This window comes from Gavia stellata, chromosome 4 (genome assembly GCF_030936135.1).
Source record: "Gavia stellata isolate bGavSte3 chromosome 4, bGavSte3.hap2, whole genome shotgun sequence".
Classification (NCBI taxonomy): domain Eukaryota; kingdom Metazoa; phylum Chordata; class Aves; order Gaviiformes; family Gaviidae; genus Gavia; species Gavia stellata.
In genome coordinates this window covers 16250051-16276938 of record NC_082597.1, presented here as the reverse complement: position 1 = coordinate 16276938, position 26888 = coordinate 16250051, and the positions used below count along the sequence as shown (strand labels likewise).

Sequence of the window (26888 nt, the reverse complement as noted above, 5' to 3'; positions counted from 1 at the left end):
GCCCTCCTTTGAGGGCACTGATTCAGCGAAGTCAGCCATCTTTGCCATCTCAGCAGCTGGTGGGATGTTTGAAAGAAGTTATTTTTGACTAAGATTTTTGAAACACATCATCCCTTTTCCTTCGTTTTCCTTTATTATTGCATGTGTCTGTTGCAACATGGCATGGTACTGATGGAAACTGAATCATTGTACCTTTACATAATGCTCTATATTGAGAAATTCTACTTAGCTATTGAATGATAACATATTAGTAATATTTAAGAGCTGCCAAAAATACTGGTATTTTCAGGCCAACATGTAAATTTTGGTTATCTTTTACATCCCTCTACTCATAACTATTCTGCTTGCTTTCATGGCTTTAGTTATGATGCTAACGTAGGTAAGTAAGAGAGAGCCAAAGTCATATACCTTCATTTAGATGAGTCCTTGTCTTTGTTCGGGAAAGAGATGGTTTTCTTCAGCCACTCCAGTAATACAGTTGGAAGGGCATAATTCCTTTACATGGGTTTATGATGCAGTTGCAATATATTTTCAATGCAATTATCTCTTGCAGATATGAAAGTACATTTCTTTTCATCTTGCTTTGTTTTATATACTGATATGATGCTCCATTTCAAGGAGGACTGCTTTTGTTCACCTATTGGGATTTTAACAAGTATTTTCCTGACAGTCAAAATCCTGATTAATTTCTGCTTGTAATTTATTAAAAACAAGCTGTATTCACCCCTTTGTTTGCCAGTTTTGGATGCTCTCCTGAAATTTGAGCAGAAACTCCGTTGCATTGGTAATGAGCAAGCAGTGCAAAGTTATGGGTTTAGGGGGTGTGGAGGAGGCTGTCAAGGTGGAAAGCAGATGATGGCACTAAATTACTCTTACAGATTAATCAGACCAAACTGCATGAACTGATTTGTATTTGCATCCTTTCACAAGTTACATTCCTTCATATTTTTCTGTATCTTATTTTTGATCATACTACCATTCTCATCTCCTTCAACCCAGAAGTTAATTTTTTCAGTAATCCCCCACTTGGGCTTCATCTCGCTCCTGTTCCATATTATACCTTTCTGTGCCCCTTTCTGTTTCCATCTTTTTCACATATGCTGTACACATTGCTTTGCATCTGTGATGCTGTGAAGTCTGTTCAAAACAGAAATAGGACAGCTAGATTTTTACTGGAAACATTCTTTTATTTTTACTTAGCTCTAAAAAAAGCCCAAGAGGAGTATTGACTTACAGAGGTATTATTGCTTTGTTGCCACAATAAATTTGATTTTGAAAGTCCACGTACATCTGAAGAGCAGTTCCTTATCTATGCAGTGTCTAAATTAAACTTCAATGAATTTATTATGGAGAAGTGAGGTATTTTCTCCATTTATTTTTAATAAAGAACAATCTTAATTATCAGAATAAAATGTGAATATTGTAAATGATATAGATATTGGTTTTGTTTTCATGAGTATAACTTTTGCTTTGTATTACGAACCTGTTTTACTTGTAATTTATAGGTATTGGTGTAAGAAATTTTCTTTTGAGTGTTTTCTGATTTCTAGGCCGTAGCTCAGATAGAATATTTAGAGTGGAGTTGGTTTCAGCTCAATCCAAATGCTAATGATGAATGGCATGAATGTTACAGTTCTCTGGGAGTATCTTACCACAGAGAATTTAGAAGAAAAGCCGTTTTAGTTACAAAAAATGTTTTGGGAGCTCTTGAGGAAGTTTCTCAAATCACCTTCTTTTGAGGGAAGGCTTAAGAAGCTTAGGGTGATTTCTAGAGTTCTAGATCTTGATGTTTCACACTTCACCAATTTTAATATAATTAAAATATAATGTGTACATTCCTGCAGGTTAATATCCTCCATGGGTAAGGTGCACAGCACCACAAATACGGTATTCTCTGTATGTTCTCTCTGATGTCTAATCAGAATTTCCTATGCTGTAGCTTGTGTCTCTTGCCTCTTGTCCTATCCATATGCACCTCTGAGAAAGGTCTGGCTCTCTCTTCTCCTGACCACCTGTTAGGTAGCAGAAGAGAGCAGTTAGGTCTCTTCTTAACCATCTCTTTTCTAGGTTAACAAACTCAGTTGTCTCAGCCTCTCCTCATACTCATATGCTTTAGTCCCCTGTCTTGGTGGTTCCCTGTTGGACTCACTCCAGTTTGTCCATGTCTTTCTTTTACTGGGAGGCACGGAGTACAGTGGCCTTACAAGTGCCAAATAATAAGAGTAATCACTTCCCTCAACCTCCTGGCTATACCCTTGCTACACCCAGTCCAGTACAGAGTAGTCTGCTTTTGCTGCAAGGACATACTGCTGATTTATGTTCAACTTGTTGTCCAGTGGGTCCTTTTTTGCAAAGCTTCTTTCCAGCCAGTGAGCATCCGACCTGTTCAGGTACTCAGGGTCATGCTATCCCAGGTGAACAGGGCTTAATTTGCTTTTGTTGAACTTCACAACGTTTCTCTCTGTCCATTTCTCAAGGTTGTTGAGGTTCTTCAGAATGGTGGCCCTGCCCTCCAGGGTACTGAGCACTTTCCCCAAATTGCGGTCACCCATAAACTCACAGAGGGTTAATTTTGTCCCATCACCCAGGTTACTAATGATATTAAATAGTATCAGCCCCAGGGCTGACCAGCCACCAGCTGGATGTGGAGTCGCTGCCCCTGGCAGTCCAGGCAGTTGAGGAGACGGTTAGTGGGCAAAATAGAAAGTAGCAGGTTTAGTAGGTCGTGGTTAAGTAAGGTTGTGAGTTTGTATTCAAGGGCCGGGGGAGCGGAGGAAGGGGCGGAGGGGATCTAATGGTGCGTGGTGGGGGGAACCTTATGGGTAGGTGGGGGAACCTTAAAGTAGTTCAACAACTCTTGATTTAGACCTAAGTGAATGTGGGAGTAGTGTGGTATAACTTGTGATTAGACCTAAGTAGTATTTGTCTTGGTGTGTTAATCTATTTTCTGAATCATGGCATTTTCACAGGAGTGTCTCCAAAATATGGTGCTCATTGTTAAGTCAGTGATGATGATAAAAATAGATATCAAACTCATTTCCATCAATTCCAGATCCTGCCTGGCATCTGATTTCCAGCCCAGAGAGCAGTACGAATTAACTCTTCCATCAAGACAATTTAAATGCGGCTTTAATATAATGTTAAAAATAGCTAGTCAGTCTTCCTCACTACTCCTCCAGTATTGTTATCAACTTTGGGTATGTTTTTTCAATTTTATGCATGCAGTCTGGAGAGAAACGGCAAGTTTCCTCTGTAGATAGGATTGATCATAGAGAATTATTAAAGCACTACTAAATTTTAAATGCAAACCGTATTCTTAAAAAAAATGAGCAACAATCATTTTGAGTAAACAAAGCCGATCCCCAGGTGCAGGATGACAACCTGTTCCTTCCAACCTGTCTGTACACCTGAAAATTCTCCCTTTGGTTTAACATGCCAGAAAAAGTTCAGTTCTTTCCTACTGACGTGATCTCTAATTTTAGAGTGTTGAATTCTCAGTTTTCTTCTGAAGTAAAGCTTTAATCAGGTAAGATAATGCCCCATCATTGGAAGTGTTCAAGGTCAGGTTGGATGGGGCTTTTGAGCAACATGATCTAGCTGAAGATGTCCCTGCCCATGGCAAGGGGGTTCAACTAGATGGTCTTTAAAGGTCCCTTCCAACCCAAACCATTCTATGATTCTATAATACAATGTAGATGATGGGTCTATTTTACAGTGCAAGTCTGTGTTTAAATGAGTGGTTCAAGTTTTGCTTTCTTTGATTATATACTTTCCACCAGTTTGGTTTTGGTACTGTTGACTTAATTTCTCTAAAACTAAACCAGTCTTGGCATGTGATCGATATGAAAAGCTGAGAAGTGTTTTGCTTTGTTTTTATTTTTAATGTCCCCTTTCACTAGGGACATCTATCAGAAACTGTAACTGTTTGATATATTTTATTTCCTTTTCTGGACTTAAGCAGCAAGAGTGTGTTAACATGCTGCCTGAGAAAGCAAACAGAAATGCAATGCCATGGTCCCCACTCAGTTTTTGGCTCCAGCAAGACAGTTTTGCCTTATTTAATGTTGCTCAAACAGCTAAAAACTGAAACCTTAGTTATTACGCATACGAGTAGTTAATTTTTAGGATGATAGAAATTGGTTAAATAAAGATCAGTTTTCGTAGGAACTTAATGGCATTTTAGTGGCAGAGAGAGATTTTTATTCTCAGTTGTTTCACTGAGGAAAGGAAGTTTGCAGGAATCTTGTCCTGTAGGAAAAGGAAGGAAAGATAGCAGGAGTTTTATAAGTAACTGGCATTTAGTGAAATAACATTTTCTTCCTCTTCAATAATGAATTCACAGTATCTGCAGAAAATTTTCAACATTAATTAAAGTACATCTTAAATATATGGCATATTGTATATTACACATAGTATAGAGCAATGACATTCTTATTTTGATCACTTTACAAAGCACCATAATCTATGCAGTTTTTATAGGAATAAACATTTTTTTCTGAAGACCTCGTGCTGTATAAGATGGCTGTAAGATATTGTTTCACAGTAACTGTAGTGGAATCCCTTTAATTTGATTTAAGTGCTTAATATAAGCCTTGCTTCAGCAAGTACTTTGGTGCCTGATGCAGGGTGTGGGGCAGTCATTTCAGCCTATGTGGAGAATTAGTCTGACTAAAACAGAACATGGAGAAGACTTCTTTTTGGAGGCACCAGCTTCCAGTTTGAGAACGTACAAATGTGCCTGCTTTTGCCATTCCCCACCTGCTCTGTGCATCAATTGCATGGAAAATTTAAGTGCCTCCGAGGAGCAGGCCATTGTTCTTTAAGTTTATGGTGTCCACCTATTCCACTTAGAGAATAAAGATGTAATATTAAACGTTAGGTTACTTTCACCGAACGGTGAGCATTGGGTTTCTGCTGAGGTATTGGGATCTCGGGCTCTGTTCTAAGACTGGTTTTAGTTTTATATTACCTGTATTGATAAAAACAAATAAATTAACATACTCAGGCCCAACAGCTTCCTGGGTTTTTGGTTCAGATACAACTCAGGCAAACAGGATGCTGTCCTTCCTTTTCAGTAGCTAGTGCTCTAACTAACATTTCTATTAGGACCATGGAAATTTCCATGCTGGATTAGATTTGTGGCCCATTTGAATTAGTAAATTACTTTGAGGTACTTTAGAAGCAGATGGAAAAAAATTCAGATGGGTCCTCAGCAGTTCTAACAAATCAATCCATGCATTTTGTTTGTGTTATGTGCATGTATCCAGGCACTGCTGTAGGACCAAAGACTGAATGTTTAATAACCCCTTTCAAGCTGAAATGATTGTCATTACTGAATACTTCCCCCTTGTAGAAAAGATTTTATGTGCTTTTACAATATCTGTCTAGTCCCTTCTAATTTTGTGTAACAGAAATAAATATTGCAAATAGTGATTTAGATTCAGTTTCATGAACATCTACCGGTTTACATGTGAGCTTCCACCAAGAGGGATACCTACCGCCTGTGGGTAGTATCCTGCCTGTGAGTTCCTGCCCTCTCCCTATGCTCTTGTGTCTCTGCATTGTGAGCCTTTACATGAAAAGTAACTCAACAGAAAAAACTGTCATGGGTGCTAAAACTTGGAGGCTGGGGTGGAGTGAAAGAATAGGGAAGCAGGTTAGGGGCATGGAGGTGGAAATCAGAGAGCGATCTGTTCAGGGCAGTCTGCGCTCAGGTCAGCTTAAAGTAATAATGACATTGTAGTTCTACTCCATCTTGACATTCTTTATTTTTAATATGCTATTTCTAATGAACAGTTTCAACCAATTTGTTCTGATGCTTAAGTTATCTCCAGAGAAATTTTCAGTACGAATGCTGTGCTGTATGCACTGTAATGTTTGCACTGTAGCAGTCTTCTACAGTATTTCTTAATAAATCATGTTTTGGTAGCCTCTCATCTTTTGCATACTTAAATCCCAGCAGAACTCTTGGGTATCATTTGGACCTGTTGACTTTTTGGAATTTAAGTTAATAGTTTCTTCCAAAATTGTAATTTTTCTTCATTATGGAAAAAGAACAGCCTTAGGGTACAGATATCACCAACATTTTCTGCAACTAAGACTGCAGAAGCAAAATAAAACAAATGACCCATGCAAAAGCAATAAGCCCCAAACCTTCCTCAAACAAGCAAACAAAAATCTATGCTTTTATGATTCTATGATTTTATTTAGTATTTCTGGAATGGCTTAATTTCCTTTAATTCCCTCCCCATCTCCCATGAAACGCCTCTTAATTTGTCATCGGATTCTTGCTACTTATGCATTAGGGGGGTGGTGCTGATCTTAGGTGTTTGCTCCTAGGGAATCCACTTCAGCTCTTCTCATTTCCTTCTTTCCTCCTCTTTATTAGCATCACTGAGGTTACTTCTCAGAGCATAGAAGGATTTCTCTTTTGGCTCAGGTAGCCTCTGGAGTGATGCAGTCTAATCACGTTGGTTTATTACTGGCTGTTCTGGTTTCCTAGTGCACCTGATTGTCCTCAGTAGACTTCTGTCAATTCTCTAGTTTCTAGCAAAAGCTCAAAATCAACTCAGTCTAAATAAAAAGCATAATACAGTCTTTGTGAAGCTTATAGGGATGCTAGCTTCACAGTTATCTTTTTTTTTCCCCAAAACATATTTTAGTACTTACAGAAAGTTTTAATTCAGATTTTTTCCTATCTTCATTATATATTATCACAGAGCAATGTTTGAGGAAAAAAAATGAAATCATATAATACAAAGATTCTATGTTGTTGAGTCACTTAGATTAAGAAAAGCTAACCATGTTGCTCAAAGTATTTTTTTTTCTACCTAACGTATTACGTGCATATTGGATTTATCTCTGTCCTCTTACATAACTATCTGGGAAATGTTGGTTTAAAAAACGCGTTTTTAAGCAGCATCTCAGCCAGTAGATAGAAAAGCTGTTCAGCTAGAGTAAACCAAGAAAATTTGGAATTGTAATGACAAAAATATTTTTTCTTTAAGAAATATAAAGTCATAAGCCTTTGTTAGGCTGAGGTAGATTATAAATGTCACTGATTCCTAGGGCTCAGTGTATTCTGCCTTGACATATAATATTTTTGTTCAAGAAGAGAATTCAGCAGGCAGTCTGTATTTTAAGTCCTTAAAAAGTAATTTCCAGCTGTGCTTTCCAAGCTTAATAAGGTGTGATAGTTAGAAGGGAAGCAATACCAACACCCTGTGGGAGAGTTAAGGATTTGCTTTTATTTTCATGAACCTATATAAAGAGGTAGAATTAGCAGAGGAATGAGAGGTAGAAGAATGGCTATAGGGCTAGAGTTCCCTCCGCTAATTTCCTCCCTGGCTCCACTGAGCAGAAGTGACTGGAGCAGCGGGCTGCGTGCCATGCTGGTGTGAGAGCAGTGCCTGTCATGGCTGCATCTAGCCCTGGCATGTGGTGTTACAAGATATTTAGGTCCTAATTTGTTTAAAGTACTAGTCTTCTCAAAGTTAACAAGATGTTACATATGTGCTTTTTAAATCTGTTAAGGTAGAGCTGACAGTTATAAATACTATACTCACTGTTATGGTTATTATACTATTAGGTTTACTGTAGGGCTTTAAGGTTAAAGCAGGAGGAAAGCTGACAAGTTTTAAACTGGGCCCCAGTCCTCAGAGTCTGGCGAACTGAGAGATAAGCCATTGTGTCTGCTTAATTCCTGAGAAGAAGACACAAGTACCTTACTGCACATGTCACCCTCACCTCTGATCATGACCGTAGAGTTATCGACTGACTGTGTGCTGCAAGAAACAGAATAATGATTGCACACGTGTCTGAAGCAAAATCCTGCTGGTCCCTGGGTTAATAACTGGTATTATCTTTGTTGTATTTCACATGACATGGTTTCCTTACTAACTAAAATCGGCCGGTTGGAGTGTGTGAGTTCCTCTGCAATATTTTAAATAAACTGGATCCTAAATGCACCGTGGTTCTGGCTATGATCTGGCTGCTCTAGCATCAACTGCCCTTTTGCTCGGTTTCATCGTGCTGTTCATGATGGCAGCATCACTCCTGAGAATACACAAATGTAGAGATTTCTAATATTATGTTGTCTGCTTAGACAATAGAAGCTATCAAAAGGCACATATCCTGCCTGTGTTGCAGCTTCTGCTCTCACACAGGAATGGCAGGAAAGCACTTGCAGATGTTTCTGACATAGACCTGCTGTCCTTATGAAAACTGCTTTTCCTTTGAAAATGGTATAATATGATTGCTAGGGCTTCCCTACTGGTTAAAATAGCAACTAAGAGCATCCATAGCAGGATGTCTAGGCACTGAACCCACAGAAAGGCCTTCTGTTTTGAAGTCCCGCTGAAACGCATTGTCCAAAAGCATTTTGTTAGGATTGCAGGAAATTTGGAATGAAGCTGCAGATTTTGGCAGTTTAGCAGGAGGTGGCTGCCAGTCTGAAGCACAGATGGAAGTGTTTGGAGAAGACAAAGCAGCATGGTCTTTCTGTTCCTTTCTTTAAACCATCAGAAGGATTAGATTTTTAGCACTTGAAATGGCTTAATTTAGATTTTGAGATAAAATACAGCAGGGAGAAACAGTCTCTTTTTTAGTTTTCTTCCACAAATTTTTCCATGGATTTAGGAGATCAGAACCATATTTTAATTTTATTTTGTTCAAGCAGCTTGGGGTAGCAAAATATGTTTTTATGACATAAGTGAACTCCACAGCAGATCTTGTATTTGTGGGCTATGTAAGTCTTCGGTGATATTTGCACCTTTTTTGATCTCATGTTGCCAAGAAACTACTTCAGCGTTTACTATGGCAGTAGACTTAATATGTGGGTAGTTCTTTGCACTTTTTTTTTCCTGTGCAGCTGAGAGGACAGGGTCAGAAAACTAGTCTTCGCATTCAAGACACTTGCTCATTGAAGTTAGTAATTGAAGTTAGTGGGAGTTTAATATTAGTTTTAATAGGTTCATATGCAAGGCCGCCTGTAGATATGCAGCTTAGTCAGAGCAAAAAGTTGCAGGGAAGTAACAGGTAAGTGTGGCTGCTGTAGCCCCTAGCAAAAGCAGCTTTGTAAGCATCCCTGCATATAGGGCTTCATTAATAGCCTGTGCAGCATGAGGTGTGCTATCCTGCTGCTCAGCTGTCCTTTGACTTCTCTGATCCATTTTTCAACAAATGCATATAGACAAAAGCATTTGCACGCCTATTCTTAGTAGACTAAAACCTATTTGACATACTGTACTGTTAAGAGAGTTGATTTCCTTTATGCCTTACTAAGCTTTATGCAGTACTTCTCTAAACTTTTTGTTTTGGTTTCTTGTGCGGTGTTTTTCATATGCAGGTACGGGGATGTTCTCTTCTGCATAGCTGTGAAGTGACTCACTTGGAATTTTGTGTTCAGTTGTGAACATGTGGTTGCTAAAATTAATCTGAGGCTTAGATTAGTTTATTGTGAATAAACAAAAATAATTGGCTACTAAAATGAAAGGTTGTTTGGCAAAGATTTAAAAGTTCAGTTAGCTTAGTTGGAATTTAAGCCTGTGCCTTAATAACCTTACTGGGAGGACATAAAAGGAAGATAACTTTATTAGGAAGTCATTCATAGTGGTCTGGTTATAAATGGAAATAGTGGAACATTGTCTTATGAAGGAAGTATCTGACACTTGGTGAAATGCCTTGGCCGTTATTTTGTTAGTTTTATTGGTTCTTTCAAAAGAAGCAGTGGAAGGCCTGCTTGATTGAGCAAAATGCTGAAAAACGTGTAAATGAGAGTAGTCCTGCGTTATCTTGGAGATAAGCAGTAGTGCAAACGTCTAGGCTACCTTGACATGGGGAATTGGGATGATTTAAATCTAGAAAGATAAAAAAGAAGGGAAAAAAAAAAGAAGCGTTGTTTAACCTTGAAGGTTCCTCAGGTTCACTGATTACCTTCCTAGACTGCTTTTACATTTCTCTGCAGATCTAATCTAAGGCACCAGATATGTTCAGAACTCTTCATTTTATAAATTTGATCATCCAGTTCCTACCTAATTTATGTTGTAATTCAGAGTTTGAAATGGAGAGGTGTGTCTGTTCTTGGAGGAGCCTAAAGCAGTAGGTGTTCTCAGGTCGTGCTTTCCATATTCCAGGAACATGGATTTCAGAGAAGTGGCCATAGTCGGTTTGGTTTGCAAAAATGTGCAATAGTTATGGGTGTAATTGCATAATATTTGAAAGATTTGCGTTCTAGCCCAATCTAAGCTGTAGGTCTTCATTAGCCTGAAGGAAGCTGAATATAGAGTTCCTGCATCCCAAGTGAGTGTCACTAACAAATCAAAGACTTCTGGGAAAAGGTATCCTCCAGCCCTTCTTTCAAAGACAGGTCACTAGTTAGGTTAGGTCTGGAGTGCAAGATCAGGAAAAGAGCCAACAGGAGGGAACATAGCGGTCAGGGACCTCAGGAGTGTGAAAACCTCATTTTTACTCCTAGGGTTGTGTTTTATATCCACAATTATCCCATGTGAAAAGCCTAAATAGTCCAAAGACCCAGCATTACAATGTTGCCCCCTTTAAAAAAAAGTGGATGCGTCTGGGAAAAAGGATGTCACAGATTCAAACCTCCTTTGATAAAGGGAAATGAAGTGTTGGGTTTTCTGCTTGCTGGAGTGCTCTCATGACTAAGCGGCTATTCGTGAAAGATGAAGTGATTTGGCCAAATCTACATAGCCAGTGACAAAAGTTGAGTTTGAATAGGTTTTCTTGCTGCAGTTGCCAGTCCATCCCAGTAATCTGTAGATGCCCTACTGATGGTGGCTTCCACGATAATAAGTTTTGTGATGTTTTTGTGATTAAAAACGAAAAAAAAAATTGATTTCTTGTCTTGCCATTCTTCTGTGTTTGATCCCAAAAGTTTAGAAGTGCAATTTAAATATATGAAGTATAATCTAAATCTATTAATGTATAATACATTTGGAATTTCAGATCTTAGAGCAATTATGCTTATTCAAACATCTGGTTTGAGAAGTTTAATTATCTGGTTAATCCTTTGGGACAAGGAGATGACTTCTTGCCACTTCCTGTGACTGAGATTACGGAGTTCCTAGAACTTGCGTTGTGCACCTCTTTGGCAGTGTCTGGGTCTAGAGAAGTGCGGTGAAGCAAATTCAATGTATTCGATATCCAGGTTTTCTCGAGTAATAATCTTTTGATTGTCAGTTTTTCTGGTATATTACATTACTTTGACGTACTCTATTGTCAAGCGTTGTACGCAAAAATGTCCCTTGGAACTAACTGTAACTTCTAAATGTTTTAGTATGTTTAAAATATTCCATTATCCTATGTCATACTTGTCAATGTTTTGTTGCTTTTATAGATTACCTTTCTCAAGGGATAGATCTCTCTGGAATAGAAGTAATTGAAAATGACCTGCTTTTTATTGCAAGAGCTCGGCTTGAGGTGGAAAATCAGGCTAAAAGGTTGCTTGAGCAAGGTGTGGAGACTCAGGTAAAACACACTTTCTTCTTTACTTCCTTTCAAAAGTGAAGTGTAGAAGTATCTGAGCTTGATTTCCTTTGTTTTGTGTAGCATTGTCTAATAGAGATTAAATATGAAAAAAGTCTTACATGAGAAATTCTCACACGTGAGAATATCCAAAGAAACAGACAAAACTGGCCTTGTACAATATTAGCAAGAATAAAATTTTGCAGGATCTGACCCTGAAATTTGGGAGAAAGTAGGTGCTGATATGAAGAGTTTAGAGTTAAACACTGTGATAAAAGCTTGATGTTTGATAAGACTTTGCATTAAGCACAGTATACTACATTCCAATATTACCAAGCTTTATAGATAAATCTGAAAAATGCGGTTTCTTAAAACTGTAAGATGATTTCTACATTTTAGCTGTGCAGTAATATACTGAAACAATTTGAAAGATTTCCCATTAAAGCTTTAAAGGGCATTTTAAACTTTGAGGTAAATATTCACGGCATGAAATACGAAAATGAAGATGCGTAATTACATTCGTTCGTACTAATTATAATTAACTACATTTTTAATAACGTGGCTACGTCTATCATTTAACTATTTGTAGTATCATTAGTGCTGTCTTCTTGCCTTTTTAAAAATTAATGTTCTTTTGTCTATACTTTTTAGTATTCTTTAAAAAAAAAAAGTATTTTAAATCTCCATTACTACAGTAAGAGGAAGAATCTAGTACCAGTTCCTATCAAGTTTGGGTTTTAAATTAGAGAACAAAGAGGATTAGAACAAGACATTTTTATGTTGTTTGTTACCAATGCTTAAACTTAACTGTAGTCAATATAGCATTCGTTTATACTATGGAAGTTTGACATGAAAATAGAACACAGACAGACTGGAAAAGCTCTTCATTAAATTGGCTTGGTTAGATAACTGAGGATTAAAATTATCAGTATGTCTCAAACTTTTACTTAGACCTCTCATTTCAAGTAATTTTCTGCAGTAAGAAGTCATGATTATGGTAAATACCTTTGGCTATTTACTGTTAGCAAAATGGTAGGAAAAAACACCCTGTTTTTACTTAATTACTATTCAAATGTTGAAACTCCTGGCTATTTGACCATGTTGCCAAGCTGTGATTGGGCTTGTTACAAGCTATGAAGCATATGCTATGTTAAATAAAGACTGAATGAAGATAGGGCCTAGAAAAAAACAAGTGGACATTTATTTTAAATGTAGCAAAAGTCTTCATCAGTGTGTACTACTTCTAGTTTTTCATGTCAGATCTGACCTTCTCTGATAATTTTCTCTTCATATTAAGTACTAAAACGGAATTGACAAAGAAACCCTGGGGAAATCAATCCCACTCCACTTGAAAAATAGACAGATTTATTTGGTGTTCCAGGCTGTATCCAGGTAATCAAGAGATTATTAAAGTATATGCCTGTTGTGCTTTAGCCAGGGGCCTGTTTCCAGCAAATGGAAGATTGTTTGGAAGAACATTATTAGTGCTTAGTCATATCAGAAGTGGAGATGTTTTCTTGAAGAGGTGTTGGGATATGCTTCACAGGTTTGTTGTTGGATATGATTAATGGATTTAATGTTGGAAAAATAGTGTACTTTAGAAAATATGCAGGCAGGCATTGCCCAAGAAATCTAGAATTTGAAATATGACTAGCAGATAGTATGTCTGATTCTTATTATTGTAGCTGTGTGTTTTATTGACAATCTGATTTACATTTGTACCTCCCAAGCCCTGAGATTTCCATAAGATGACATGGGTTCTTCATCTTTTCTTCTGCGTTTTGTACCACAGAATTCCTCAGATAGCCTGTCTTCCTGCTAGTATCTATTCTGGTAGCTAAGTCTGTACCTTTGAGAATAGTGCATCTGTATTTGTCCAGGTGGTTCTTCAGTTATTTGATATTCATATTTGCCATTGCAATTTTAGTTTTCATCTTTGTTTCGATCTGCTATGTAAATAACACACGAGATCAGTTGCCTACATGACAGTGAGCTGTATTTCTGTATTTCATCTAGCACTTTTCAGCAATGCCTTAAGGAGAAATTCGGTCTTACGTCTCCATTTTAGAGTATTTCAGGGCCCACCTGGAAGAGAAACAGGAAGTGGAAACACATAAAAAAAGTAAAACTATAAGTATCTCCTTTTAAGCAGGAGTCATTAGAATTTGTTGAATGTCTTCTCTAGAATTCAGCTTTTTTTTCAGAGATGCTGCTAGAAGTTACTCTGACAAAAAGAACAGAGCTAAAAAGTTTAAACTGCCCCCTTCAGCATTTTGATATATCTCCTTTGTTTAGGTAAGAAACTATTTTTGTTATTTTGATTATTTATTTAATGATGTATAAGTCACATGCTAATGACTGTGCCCAGATTCCCCCAAATAGCCACCAGCAGTAGCACATGAAAGCAGATACCTACCTCTAAGTGATACATTGTCTTTTTCTCTGCATTGTAATTCATGTTTTTATTGCATGTCCATCACTGTAGCATTTGTGTATTTCTCAGGAGAAATGAAATCTCTCTTTCCCTCTTCCTTTGGAAGTGAGTCATTAGCCGTTAACTGCTTCAGAAGTGAAGGCTTCCACTCATGTTCATGGTGGTATCTTTAAAGCCACCATCTGGATATAAACTAGAAATGTCTGTCAGCATGTCTAGACTTAACAGGCTTTCACAGAGCTGCCAACCACGCTTGTCTTCCTAATCCTTTTAGAAAGAGTAAGCCCTCTTTGCTCTTTTTGACAAAAGTAATACAAAGAATAGCAAACACGATCAAGCAGGGGTACCAGTGGCTACAGGCAGGTTTATTATTGTATGCTTTGTTATGCACTCCTAGTGTATATAGCACAGATTGATGCTCTTTCGTGACCCACAGAACAGTATCAAGAAAATAGATTCAAACCCCATCCTTACTGTTTAATCCTAAGCTCCTTGGTAGCTTTCCTTCATGCTGTAAACAGGTTAATGGCAGATAGCATAGAAAGCAGGAGAGGCTGCTTTAACAGAGATACATCAAGAACTTTATTATAAATTCATGGTTCTAAAAGAAGAGACAGCAATGTTTTCTGCTTTAAAAAGAAAAAAAAAGAGGTATGTATTCATCTTGCAACCGCCTGAAGCATCCCCAGCATTTCTTTTGCTCACAGGATGAACCCTAGGCAGAGGAATCTAGATTTGCTCTCAGCACCACTTCACCCCTTTATTCAACAACAGTATATTGTGTAAAGGAGATCTAAATAATAAGAAATTACTCAGAACAAGAGAAATTTGTTCAGACTACCATAGCTCAATTCCAGGTAGAACAGTTTTGCCAGACACAGTGTTGTGACTGCTATACTTACAAAGAAGAAAACTTCCTCTGCAACTTAGCTCACGCTTCAAACCCTTTCGCTAAATATTGTCATGCTTAGTGTGGGACTTTCCTGTTACAGCCAGCGATGCCCAAACTTAGTTCAATCAGGTAATGATAAGGTAATGAATGGCATTAGGAGCCAGGTCATGTGTGTGCAGAAAAGAGGTGCATTTCCATCTCCTTTATCTTTACTCCTCTGAAGAGGTAGCCCTAGTTCTGAGCTAAGTTCACTGCTTTAACAACAGTTATGGGTCTCCCCTGCTTAAGAAGGATGGATTTTTGCATGGATGTACTGGTATGTGTGAAAAGGGTTAGGAACCTATGCTCTTGCTTTTGACTTTACTGATACAAACTTTAGTAATTAGTTAGGATGTAGATGGTGAGGACTATGATATCATTAAAGATTGATTAAAATATGGTTAAAAATATATTTAAAATGTCAAACAAGACGTGGTGTGGAGATGAGAGTAGTACTCAGATTTCCTTGGGTTTGCACCTTAAATACAGTTTGTCCTTCTATGTGGTAGAGAAACATCCTGTATCTTTGACCACAGATAGTAAAATTTTTCCTTTTTTGTCTCCTGGAGTGTTCTGTAGGTGTCTGACTATTTTTTTAAGGAAGGTTTTGGATAAATTATGTAATGTTCATCACCCAGTTTCCCTTATTTAAGGTGTGGGCAAATTTATTTTCCTGCCTAGCACGGATCTGGAGAGAGCTAAATTCACTGATGCGCTGAAATTGTTCTGGTGATCATGTGGTGAAGTTCCCTGATCATGTTAGAGAAAGCAAAAAATAAATGTAAGCTTAATAACTATCCTTTGTCCAAATGAATGTTAAATTGTGTCTGCAGTTTTTTCTAATACATAGATTTTTTTTTTTTTTCCCAAATGAAGAGCTTTACTGATGATAACCTCACAGAACAAAGAAGGGGGGGAAAAAACCCAGCAGAAATAAACCCTAAACTCTACTCTTGCAAGACGTTCAAATGCTGGATTTGTATGCACAGTATAAATATGTAAACAATACAATCTGAACAAAAATGTCTCAGTTAATTTCAGTGTAACATCTTCATATTATTGTCATTTTGAGCATATTTGGGGCATTTTGAATTTTCATATTGTAACTCACTGAGTAGAATTTGTTTTGTGAATTGTTCTGGTTTGCATTCTTTTTCATACTGAACCTTTCCTCTAAGTTGTCGTCTCTGGGACAAGTGCAGCATTTTTTTTTTCCACATTAAAAAATTATTAACTAGATGTATATGCATAATTGTTCTTGACTAACGCTATTTAGCACCTGAGAAAAGTGATGGGAGGATGAAGTATCTGCATAATTAACCAGTTGTCTGGAGGTGATTATCAAGAAGTTGCTCAATTTGTCTCAGTTCAGGGTTCCCTAAGCTAGGTGCTTAGGTAGTACATCTTGCAGTGTTATGGCAAAGTCGGTGAAATTAATCTGAAATCTTTCATAGACCAGCATTTAATCTCGTGTCAAGGATCTCTAACAATAGGTCTTCTTTGTTATCCCCAAGGGATTGGAGGAGAAAGTATGCACATAATTGACCATTTTTCTGGATGTGATCATCAAGAAGTTGCATAATTTAGGTCCTCCGAGCTGAGTGCTTATGTAGTACAACTTGCAGTGTTATGACAAGACTGGTGAAATTAATCTTAAATCCTTCACAGAGCAGTGTTTAATCTAGTGTCAAGGACCTTAAACAATACATGCTCTTTATTATCCTGTGGCAGCGTTTTCCAGTTGTGCAAATGCACCTGGAGGTGTTTGAGATATTCAGATATTACGAATGGCTGGCATTAGTCTCTGTTTTGCACTTTTTTGGTGAAACTTGCAAAAAGATGATAATGTTGCGTTCTTGAATTACTTCTAATTATTACTGCCAAAGGTGTGGGTGGCTCTTGCAGCACTACTGTCTGGGCAAGGTCCTGTGATCTTGAGTTTCTCGTTTTCAATCTTGCATAATTTAGCAAGAGTGTATGGTTCACTGAAACAACCTTTTTTCTAGATTAGTTTATGATATTTTAACACTTTGATTTAAATCAAAGTATGCTTGCTGTTTCTTGCTAGTTTAGTGTCATCTTCAGATTTGAATGCTTTATAGTAAAATGGGCTGTGCAAGTGTATGAATGCGCTGTCTAAAGTTGTCAGCTCCGTGGAGACGTACTTGACTGTAGAACAAAGTCTAATGTTGAAGGAGAATGTCACTTTATGTGCCCCACGGTTGTGTAGTGGGCCTCTTAATGCTTGTCTTTAGTTCATTCAACTTAGGATGTGTTACGTTGCCCACACTGATGTACTGTGCTAGTCAAAAGAAAAATTTTAACTTCCAGATGTTTTTGCCTGCCCTTTGTTGCTTTTACCTATTAGCTATCATATTTTGCCATACCTTTTAAATAATATAAGCCTTTAAGTACTTCAGAATGTCAAAGGAATTGATTGCCGTTATGTAGATGTGCATAACTGCATATGTATGCATAATTACAAGATTATCATTATAATAGCAAATAAAGTAGAAAAATATGAGAAAAGAACCCCTCCAATTTGGCACACAACCAGTCATCTTTTTATCCGTACACTGTAGGTTACCCTCATAAAAAGTCTGGAAAAACTGGAGTTGAAATGCTATACAGAGTATACTTTTTTTTTAAGTCAAAGAGTAGTCATTGCTTTTTTCTTTTTTTTTTTTTTTTCCTCTCCTGACATTTATTTCTATTTTGAAAGCTAGAAGTTGGAATTCAACCTCATCATTGTCAAAAATTTAACCAATATAGTACACTTTAGGCAATAGATGTTGTGTTGCCTTATTATTCCACAATTTTGATTCCCTGGAGCAGATCCTGATGGAAACTAGACTGAGACAGCTATTTCATAATAAAGTGGTTGACTACAATATGATATAGAAGTGGAAGGCATTTTTGATTATTCAGTTTGGAGTCAATTATTTGAATCTAGAGTCAGAAGACTGAGGTGTTATCTGTAAAAAGGGAAATTTGAACCTGTTTGCTACTTTTGGCATAGGGTGAGGGTGGTAGCTATAGTTAACTTTAAATGATCTAGTTTTGCTTAGTGAAGACAGATGATGAGATCCAAAGCTTTTTATTTAAATTCTTGTTAGCCACCCATTTTACTGCTTTTTGTAATTCTAATGTAGACAGAGAAGACTTGTGTCAGCATGCTATAGCTGTCATATTGGCTTTCATTGTAAAAGATCACAATGGCATTTGAGTCTGTTTAATTAAAATCCTACTAGCTCATACTGTTTCTGTTTTTTCTTTTACAATAGTTCTGTATGCATATAGAGAATTTTCATGTTATGTGTTTATATATCTTTACAAGTTTTACTCTGTCCTAATCTGTAAGTTTCTTTGTCACAGAAACATACTTGTGTTGCATTATTTTTCATCTTCAATGTTATGATTATGGTTTTCGTGATCTTGTTAACTTGCTAAATCAGATTCCTTCATCTGGCCATCTGGTGCGTGGCACTACTGAAGGAGTTTTCAATAAATCTAAATTATTTCTTCCTTAAACTATTCTGTTAAGATGTGATACAGCAATGTATGGCTCATCTAACAACCAAAAAATATCTTCCAAATATGTGTTAGTTATAACCTACGTCTGAATGGTAAACTTCATGGGGATTAACCAAACCTCATGAAATTTTCCCTTTACTATTCTGGTCTAAAAAGAGTTCATTTTATCTTGAAGTATGATCTAATGGAACTGAAGTGTTAACCGTGCTTCAGTAATTCAAAATCACCAAACTAAACACTAAGCATGAATTTATATCTCTGAACTATGGATTAAAATAAACCACAGATTTCTTTGCAACATAATCAGCTGATACTGGTATAACCTAGAATATCCTTTCAGTTTCCATAGGAACAGATGATAGAATGTTTTGAATCTTGGAATAGCTAAAGTGAATGTCTGGCTTCAATATAGTTCACTTTTATTTTACAGCTTGCAACCTCTGCATGTAAGGGCTAAAAGTGTGCATAAAAAAAGAAAGGTGGAATATTGACATAACACGTATTAAAATGTTTTTAGTAACAGTAGTAATAACAACAACAACAACAATAATAATAAATTTACTTTAAGGTGTTTCTGTGCATAATTCTTTAGGTGTTAGCTCTGTGTTTTATTATACAGGTGCAAAAAGTATTTCCAAATTCATAAGAAAAGAGAAACTATTAATTATTTCTATGTGTTAATGCCTCTTTAAATGTTTTACAATAAAAAAATCTGTCTCGTAGGTCATCTTATTACTTCATTTCACTGCATTACACTGTATGGGTATATTTTCTCATTGGAACCATTTGTACAACATAAGAAGAAACTTCATGTAGCCAGAAAGAAAAGATCAGCAAAACTTTAGTAGAAAATATATAGTGTTATATAGGTGACTATGACAAAAGATGATAATCCAAGAACAGGCAAGGAAACATGCTGGCTGGTATTCATATTTGTTTTATTAGATGTTTGACATCTCTTTCTTAACAGGTCACGTTGCTAAATCAGAGAAGATATGCTTTGAGTGTAAAAACATTAACAAGATTTAAAAGATACCTCTTTGTTGGAGATTAATGGATATGTAACTCCAATATTGATGTAGAGGGAAAATATGGAGGCCTTGTTAATAAACCATTAGGAATCTAAGTGCTTGTAACTTGAGGCCTCATGAATGCAGGTACAGATGATCGTGTGTGACTGACTGCTATCAGTACTTGGGCCCTTTCCATTTGTTAAAATTCCAGCATTTACGATACTTGATCTTTAAAACATTTTGTATGGGGAAGTTAGGATGGTACTGAAAGCAAAAATGAAAAAAAGCAAAAAGAAGCATAATGTGGAAGAAGTAGCAAGTTAACTTGTGATAGTTTCTCTTTTCAGTGCAACAGTTTTTTGGTCTGTGAATGGAGTTACACTGCGCTAATATAGTTCAAATAGTATCTTGTTCAAATATCTGTATTCCAAGATTATTTTCAGCTACCATTAATATAGAAGACTCACGAGAGCTGTACTTGTCGGAACATATGAACAAGTTTAATAGCAACATTTTGAAAATAGAAGGATTTTCAAATAAAAGTAATACCTAGGGCTTTCCTGCTCAGTATTAGAATATAGTTTACTGTTGTAAATGTGTGGAGGACCCTGTGTCACGTGTTACTTTCTGAATATCAATCCTCTTTTATTAATGGTTCTTTTGCAGCATCTTTTAGCAAATTCCTCACAAACTGTGTAATAGGTGGTTTAGGCAGGAATTAGCAAACCTCATTCCACAGGTGGGCAAGTACAGAGAAGTTCTATATGACACGAAGTAAGCAGGAAGGTTCTTAACAAAGTACTTGAGTTTGCCAGTTTCTGTGCTTAAACAGTTATCAACACTGGCCCCTTTTAACAGGCCTTGTGTAATGAAAATGCTTTTTTTTCCCCCTAGGAAAATAATGTTTTTTTCTTAAATAGATCCTGGAAGCTTCTATTTTCTCACCCAGTAATATCTGCAACTGTAATTGTTTATCTTTTGAAATATATTGCAGTTAAAGTAGAATAAGCATTTTAAAATGAATGTAAATTTTAGTCCTTTAATTTATGTCCTGCAGAAAGATTCCGGGTGTGGGACTGAGGACAGAGAGCTAGCTAATTAGGCATCGAAGGACCCCTTGCTTTCCCTCAGCTGCCTTTCCCAATTAGTAACTCTTGCTAGGAGTTTACCTTCCCAGCTCTGTGACGGGTAGGTGGCCATGCAGCTATGCAGTGCCCTCACCTGCATTTGACTCCGCATCTGCTCTTGATAAACTTCTGCAATATTCAGGGTCAGGTTTGGTCCTTATAAAGTTGAAAGATTATTATGCACCAGATACTGAAGTTACGAAGTGTCTATTAGTAAAACAAACAAAATGCACAGGTTTAATTTTTTATGGGGAGGTAGTATTGGGAGATACTTTGTCACAATGTATTAGGGGCTATGATTCGGGTTATGGTTTCAACAAAACCTTCAAATTTAATTAGGCTCAGGTTCGAGAACATTTTTTTCCGTCCTTTGGATTTTTTTTCCTTCAAATCGTATTAAAGTAGAGAACTGAGAAATGAAACAATCATTGTTTCCCAGATTTGGATTGCCTGACTACCTCCACTGGGGTGATGGCAATGGCAGCAGCTTCTATCGCAGTACCTAAGCAGATTCGGGACCTAGTACACGTTCAGGATTAGGGCATGCCGCTGTCCTGCCTTCCTCCATACTTCAGCTGGATACCATTATAATTCCATTTCCCTAGTCCTCAGAATGCCTTCAAAAGCATCCAAATGAAGTCCCCACACATTGGCCATCTTGCTGTCATACCTCTATTGATTTCCAAACTGTGACCCCAGCTGAACCTGCCACCTGCCATGTCAGAGCGCTATATTTGTGTCTGAAATGCTCCCACAGATCACCCCATGGCTCAGACGGGCACAGCAGAACCAGGAGCTGCCTCCACCTTTGCTGTTAGTGTCCCCTGCACCCCGCTGGAGGAGGCGTTGGCTCAGGGGTTTGGGAGGCTTGGCCAAGAGAGTGGTGCGTCTTGTTGATAATCTGTTAGTGCTCTTGGCTATTAATTGTATGTCTGCTGGACACATGTTCCACAGAGTAGTTTTTTGTCAAACTGCAAAGCAGACACCCCCAGTGAGATGTTGTCAATAGCAAATGAAGCATGAAACAGTCTTCCCTTTTCCCTTCCCTTGATGGCAGGCAGTAAGTACACCATGGTGTAATTAGTTGATATGAGGCATCGGCTAAAAAGCACCGGCTTTAAACAAATATTGAAAGTAGCAGAAAGCAGGAGACTGCGTTTTGAGGAAAAAACTGCTTGGATAGACACATGCATATTTGATCAGTCTTCAATAATTCATGTAATATTAATGTGATGTATATGGTAACACAAATGTTTAGTAATGTTTTTGGCTGAAATTCTAATACCTGATTGGGAATTGTTGCCTTTTTTTTTAATATCTTAAAATTTTTTGGGAAAAGGTAGAATTAAGTAAACAATAACATTACTGCAACTATGTCTGCTATACATATTTAACTGAAAATAGTTCAGTCCTTAAAGTCATTAAGCTTTTATTAACTGAAAATTGTGTCTGATTTTCTACAAGTATTTTTGTGCCATGACCTCTTTCAGTGCCTTTCCCAGAGAATCCATCACTATCTAAACTCATTTTTTCCTTTACTGTTTTTCTTCTGACAAGGTGCTGCTTTGTTTGCTAGTCTGAATTAAAAAAAAAAAGACAGCTGTAACAAATAGCATAAAATGCAGCTTTATGTTGTAAAAACAACAAAAAAAAGGGAGACATTGTTTTTGCTGCTCATTTTTCTAGGTTTCATAACTGTTTATACATTTGTGATATTTTATTAAACTGATGAAGTTAAATTTGTATCTTACCTTTCTAACTTGACAGAGTTTTATAATATGATAAAAATCCTCAAGTTTTCATTAAATAGACTTTGAAGACTTTTGGTAGCAACTCTTTTACAAGCTCTTTAACAAAGTGTGGTATTTCTTTATGTACAATAAGGTGAAGATTGTTTGAGCAATTACTTGAATAGTCAGTAACTTAAATCCAGAGGCGGGTCTAGCATTTCTGCTGGGTAAACATGTTGGAACTGCAGAAGAAGGAAAGCATAGTAATTTTTTAAGAGATCTCATGCCAGAGATCCAAAGGTGCAGATTTTTGCAGGCCTACCGGATTAATTTTCAGAGATGTAGTTTTGCCCCATATATAGTGTGCTTTCCAGAGTGAAAGGCTTTATAACTCAGCAGGGAGCGATGAATTCCTTGGTGAATACTGTTGGGAAAACAGGACTACTTGGGAAGAACCTGAGCATACATTTTAGAAGCCCACCTTTTAGAGAGCATCTCTACAGCGTAACCGAGATAACAGAGTAGCAAAGATGACCGTGATAGTGTTTTGTTTAATCCAGCCAGAATTAGTTAACGCCAAAATACATCCCTTGTACTCTGGTTGCTGAACCATGCTGAAGCGTGTACTACTGTTGCTGCCTCTGTTAGTCTTAAGGAAGATAAGCATGGAAGCGTGTGCCCACACTGCAAACTAGATGGGCAGTGTGTTGATATTTTCATTGTGCTCTCTTTTACTGTAAAGCATACATATAACAATGGTTATTGAGTGCTCATATGTATTCCCTCTCCAGAGCTCGGATGGTGCTTATTTTTGTGCAACTTTTTCGCTCCAGGAGAGGGGAAGAAGGGAAGCTGGAAGATAAACTGAGCACAGTCGTTCCCCCTCCCTCCTCCAGTACTGTATGTGAGCAAAGCTAAAATGTAGATGCATTTGGGGAAGAATGTATGCTGGAGTAGGAGTTACCAGTGAGGAGGATGGGAGGGTGCCATATGTTCTCCTGCATTTCAGGTTTTACTCTTCCCTGGAGACTTGTTCTGAAATCCTATTGACTTCTTGTCCAAAAGAATTTAGTTGTCTTGCAGTACTTCATCAGTATTGTAGAAGATTTGGCTATTACTGCTTAGTATTGCTGTCTTGGCAGTTATTGGGGTGTAAGCACTGACTTATTTGAGGAAAGCCTAAGTCACCTTGTTCTTTGTTATTAATGTTAGATGAAGGATTTTTGTGAATTCAGATCTAGGTCAGCGTTTATTTATTAATTATTATTCTTGGGGTTTTGGGTACTGCATGTTGAAAACCACGTTCCTGAAGCACATATGTATCACCCAATAGAAACTTCTGGTGTGACATTAATGTTACTCAGTTGCTTTTTGCTGCAAATTTTTTTTTCTGCCTAAGGAGATGTTAATGCATGAGGCCTTTTTCATTCTGTCTTTCTTTCTACTTGACTTGTTTTATCCCCTTTTAAAATGCTAACTAGGAATATGAGTTTCAAAGTCCTCTACAAATAAATACAAGCAACCTTCCACATACAGAAGACTTTTTCAGTTGGTATGTTGCTACAGGCCATATTTCTAATTATTTGGAAAATTCACTCCCCTTAATTTAGCCAGGCATCAGCACTTCCACCACACCTTAGAATTAAACTTAACCTACCTCATGATCAAGGATATTTTCGTCCTTAATACCAAGTAGCATTCTTCATGGAGACCCTCTGACAGTGTTCTCACATACGGCACAGTGGGAAAGCATCATCGTGTTGAGTTTATGTTTCTTCAGTGCAGGTTATAAAGGGATCATAAAGTTAATAAATTCACAGACTTCTACAGTGAGTAAGAAACCTTGTGCTCATGTAGTCTGACCTGTGCTGGACACATAGAATCATAGAATTGTTTAGGTTGGAAAAGACCTTGAAGATCATCAAGTCCAACCGTAAATCTAACACTGCCAAGTCCACCACCAAACCATGTCCCTAAGCACCTCATCCACACATCTTTTAAATACCTCCAGGGTTAGTCACTCAACCACCTCCCTGGGCAGCCTGTTCCAATGTCTGACAACCCTTTCAGTGAAGAAGTTTTTCCTAATATCCAGCCTAAACCTCCCCTGATGCAACTTGAGGCCATTTCCTCTTGTCCTGTTGCAGTCACTTGGGAGAAGAGACCAACACCCACCTCTCTGCAACCTCCTTTCAGGTAGTTGTAGAAAGCGATAAGGTCTCCCCTCAGCCTCCTCTTCTCCAGACTGAACAATCCCAGTTCCCTCGGCTGCTCCTCATAAGACTTGTGCTCCAGACCCCTCACCAGCTTCGTCGCCCTTCTCTGGACACGCTCCAGCACCTCAATGTCCTTCTTGTAGTGAGGGGCCCAAAACTGAACACAGTATTCGAGGTGCGGCCTCACCAGCGCCGAGTACAGGGGCACGATCACCTCCCTGCTCCTGCTGGCCACACTATTTCTGATACAGGCCAGGATGCCGTTGGCCTTCTTGGCCACCTGGGCACACTGCTGGCTCATCTTCAGCCGGCTCTCAATCAACACCCCCAGGTCCTTTTCTGCAGGGCAGCTTTCCAGCCACTCGTCCCCAAGCCTGTAGCATTCCATGGGGTTGTTGTGACCCAAGTGCAGGACCCGGCACTTGGCCTTGTTGAACCTCATACAGTTGGCCTCGGCCCATCGATCCAGCCTGTCCAGATCCCTCTGCAGAGCCTTCCTACCCTTGAGCAGATCAACACTCCCGCCCAACTTGGTGTTGTCTGCAAACTTGCTGAGGGTGGACTCGATCCCCTTGTCCAGATCATTGATAAAGATATTAAACAGAACTGGCCCCAGTATTGAGCCCTGTGGAACACTACTTGTGACCGGCCACCAACTGGATTTAACTCCATTCACCACAACCCTTTGGGCTCAGCTGTCCAGCCAGTTTTTTACCCAGCAAAGAGTGCACCTGTCTAAGCCATGAGCAGTCGGTTTCTCCAGGAGAATGCTGTGGGAAACGGTGTCTAAGGCTTTACTGAAGTCCAGGTAGACAACATCCACAGCCTTTCCCTCATCCACTAGATAGGTCACCTGGTCATAGAAGGAGATCAGGTTAGTGATTTAAATTCATTAGACGTTGAATTAAGTTTATAGTGACTTAAATTCATTAGATGGTGAACTGTAAGGTGTGAAGAATAATAAGTATTATGAGCTGCAAATTACATTCTAAAGCAAGTGATTTGATAACCAGTTAACTTCTATTGGACTGACCAGTCTTGAATTTTAAAAGAAATTGTATAGCCATGTAAATAAAGTGTCTATTCTCTGAAGTGGTAGACGCAGCAAAACTGCTGCAGAAATGAAGTCGATCATTGAAATAATGTTCTGGCCTGTGAACATCTGAAAATGGATCTCATGCATATTACTTTAAAATGCAAACTAGTTTAGAATCAGGTCTATATTTATCCTTTATGTTCTCTATTCAGTTTAGAAATCTTAAAATTTTATAGAACATCTTTGGGATTTTCTCCTTGGAGAAGGTAAGTTTTAGCACATCTTTTAGTTCTGTTCAAAGATTTTTTTTTTTCCCCTAATTCTAAAACAAGTGATAACAACTTTTAAAAAATGTTAGGTTGTTACCTTTAACTAAAAATTAGATCTTAGATTAGTTCTTTAGTCTACAGCTGAAGTCTTTTTTCCCACACTGGAAGTACCTCATACATTGCGCCTTGATACTTGTATATGTAGGCAGGAACTTAATGCTACACCCTGATAAATAATTGTGCCTAGATACAATTTCTCTCACACAGTTGGGATAAAACTCCTCCTGTAAAGACTATTTCCGCTGCATCTGTATACATTTTTTATGAACAAGTGATTAATATTCCCTTTTTTCCTTGAAAATTATAGTAGAAATACAGCGTGACCCAGGTAAAAGTCCTAAATATTCTAAAACACTGTCATGTTTTTCACACATAATACTACTATGCATTCCAATTTCTAGAAGAGATGTTTGCATCTTTGTTTTCCATAACACATTGTGACCTTATTTATATTTCATGGTAGTTAAGTTCACAGTTTATGTGTCATTCATACAAGGGAAAATACTAGGGGAATAATAGCTGAATTTTAATAATGGTAGTGAATTATAATCGCAGTAGTTTTCCTAAAGCCATTTTAGTTAACGATCTCTGTCAACATTCCCTTTGAATCTTTTATACATATGGAAGTTTTTTACCTTGGCTCTGAGTATTCAGAGGAGGACTGGCAAAGCTAACTTCTGTTTCAGTTTAGAGTTCAGAATGCATTTTCCTTCCAACTTGTAGGCCTCTGTCTTAAAGTTGGTGTAATTTTACACAAAGCATGAGTCAATAAAGAACTTGACCACTAAGTAGTGGCCATTCATACTACTGCTCTGCAGATTCTGGGCAAGCTCAAACAACTAATATTACTTGTCATAATTTTTTAGTGTTCATTTCTACCTCCAGGTTTGTGGGTTTCTTTTGAGGGGGGCTAAATTAAAGTTTAGGTTCTAGTTATCGTCCTTGTCTCATGCATTAGACCAAGTTGTTCACTGATGTCACTAGCACATCTCTTTTGTAGCCAAAAACTGCTGTGCAGGTTCATAACTTTGACATAGAATTCATGAAAACCTGG

At 37.7% G+C, this 26888-nt stretch overlaps 1 protein-coding gene across 1 annotated transcript in view; it reads left to right on the top strand.

The window, feature by feature from the left end:
* The window catches only part of COG5 (component of oligomeric golgi complex 5), a 193878-nt gene that overhangs the window by 69331 nt on the left and 97659 nt on the right, over positions 1-26888 (top strand). The window contains exon 7 of the mRNA XM_059816303.1: positions 11357-11487. Within this exon, the coding sequence (XP_059672286.1) occupies positions 11357-11487 (131 nt within the window). The remainder of the gene's footprint in view (positions 1-11356; positions 11488-26888) is intronic.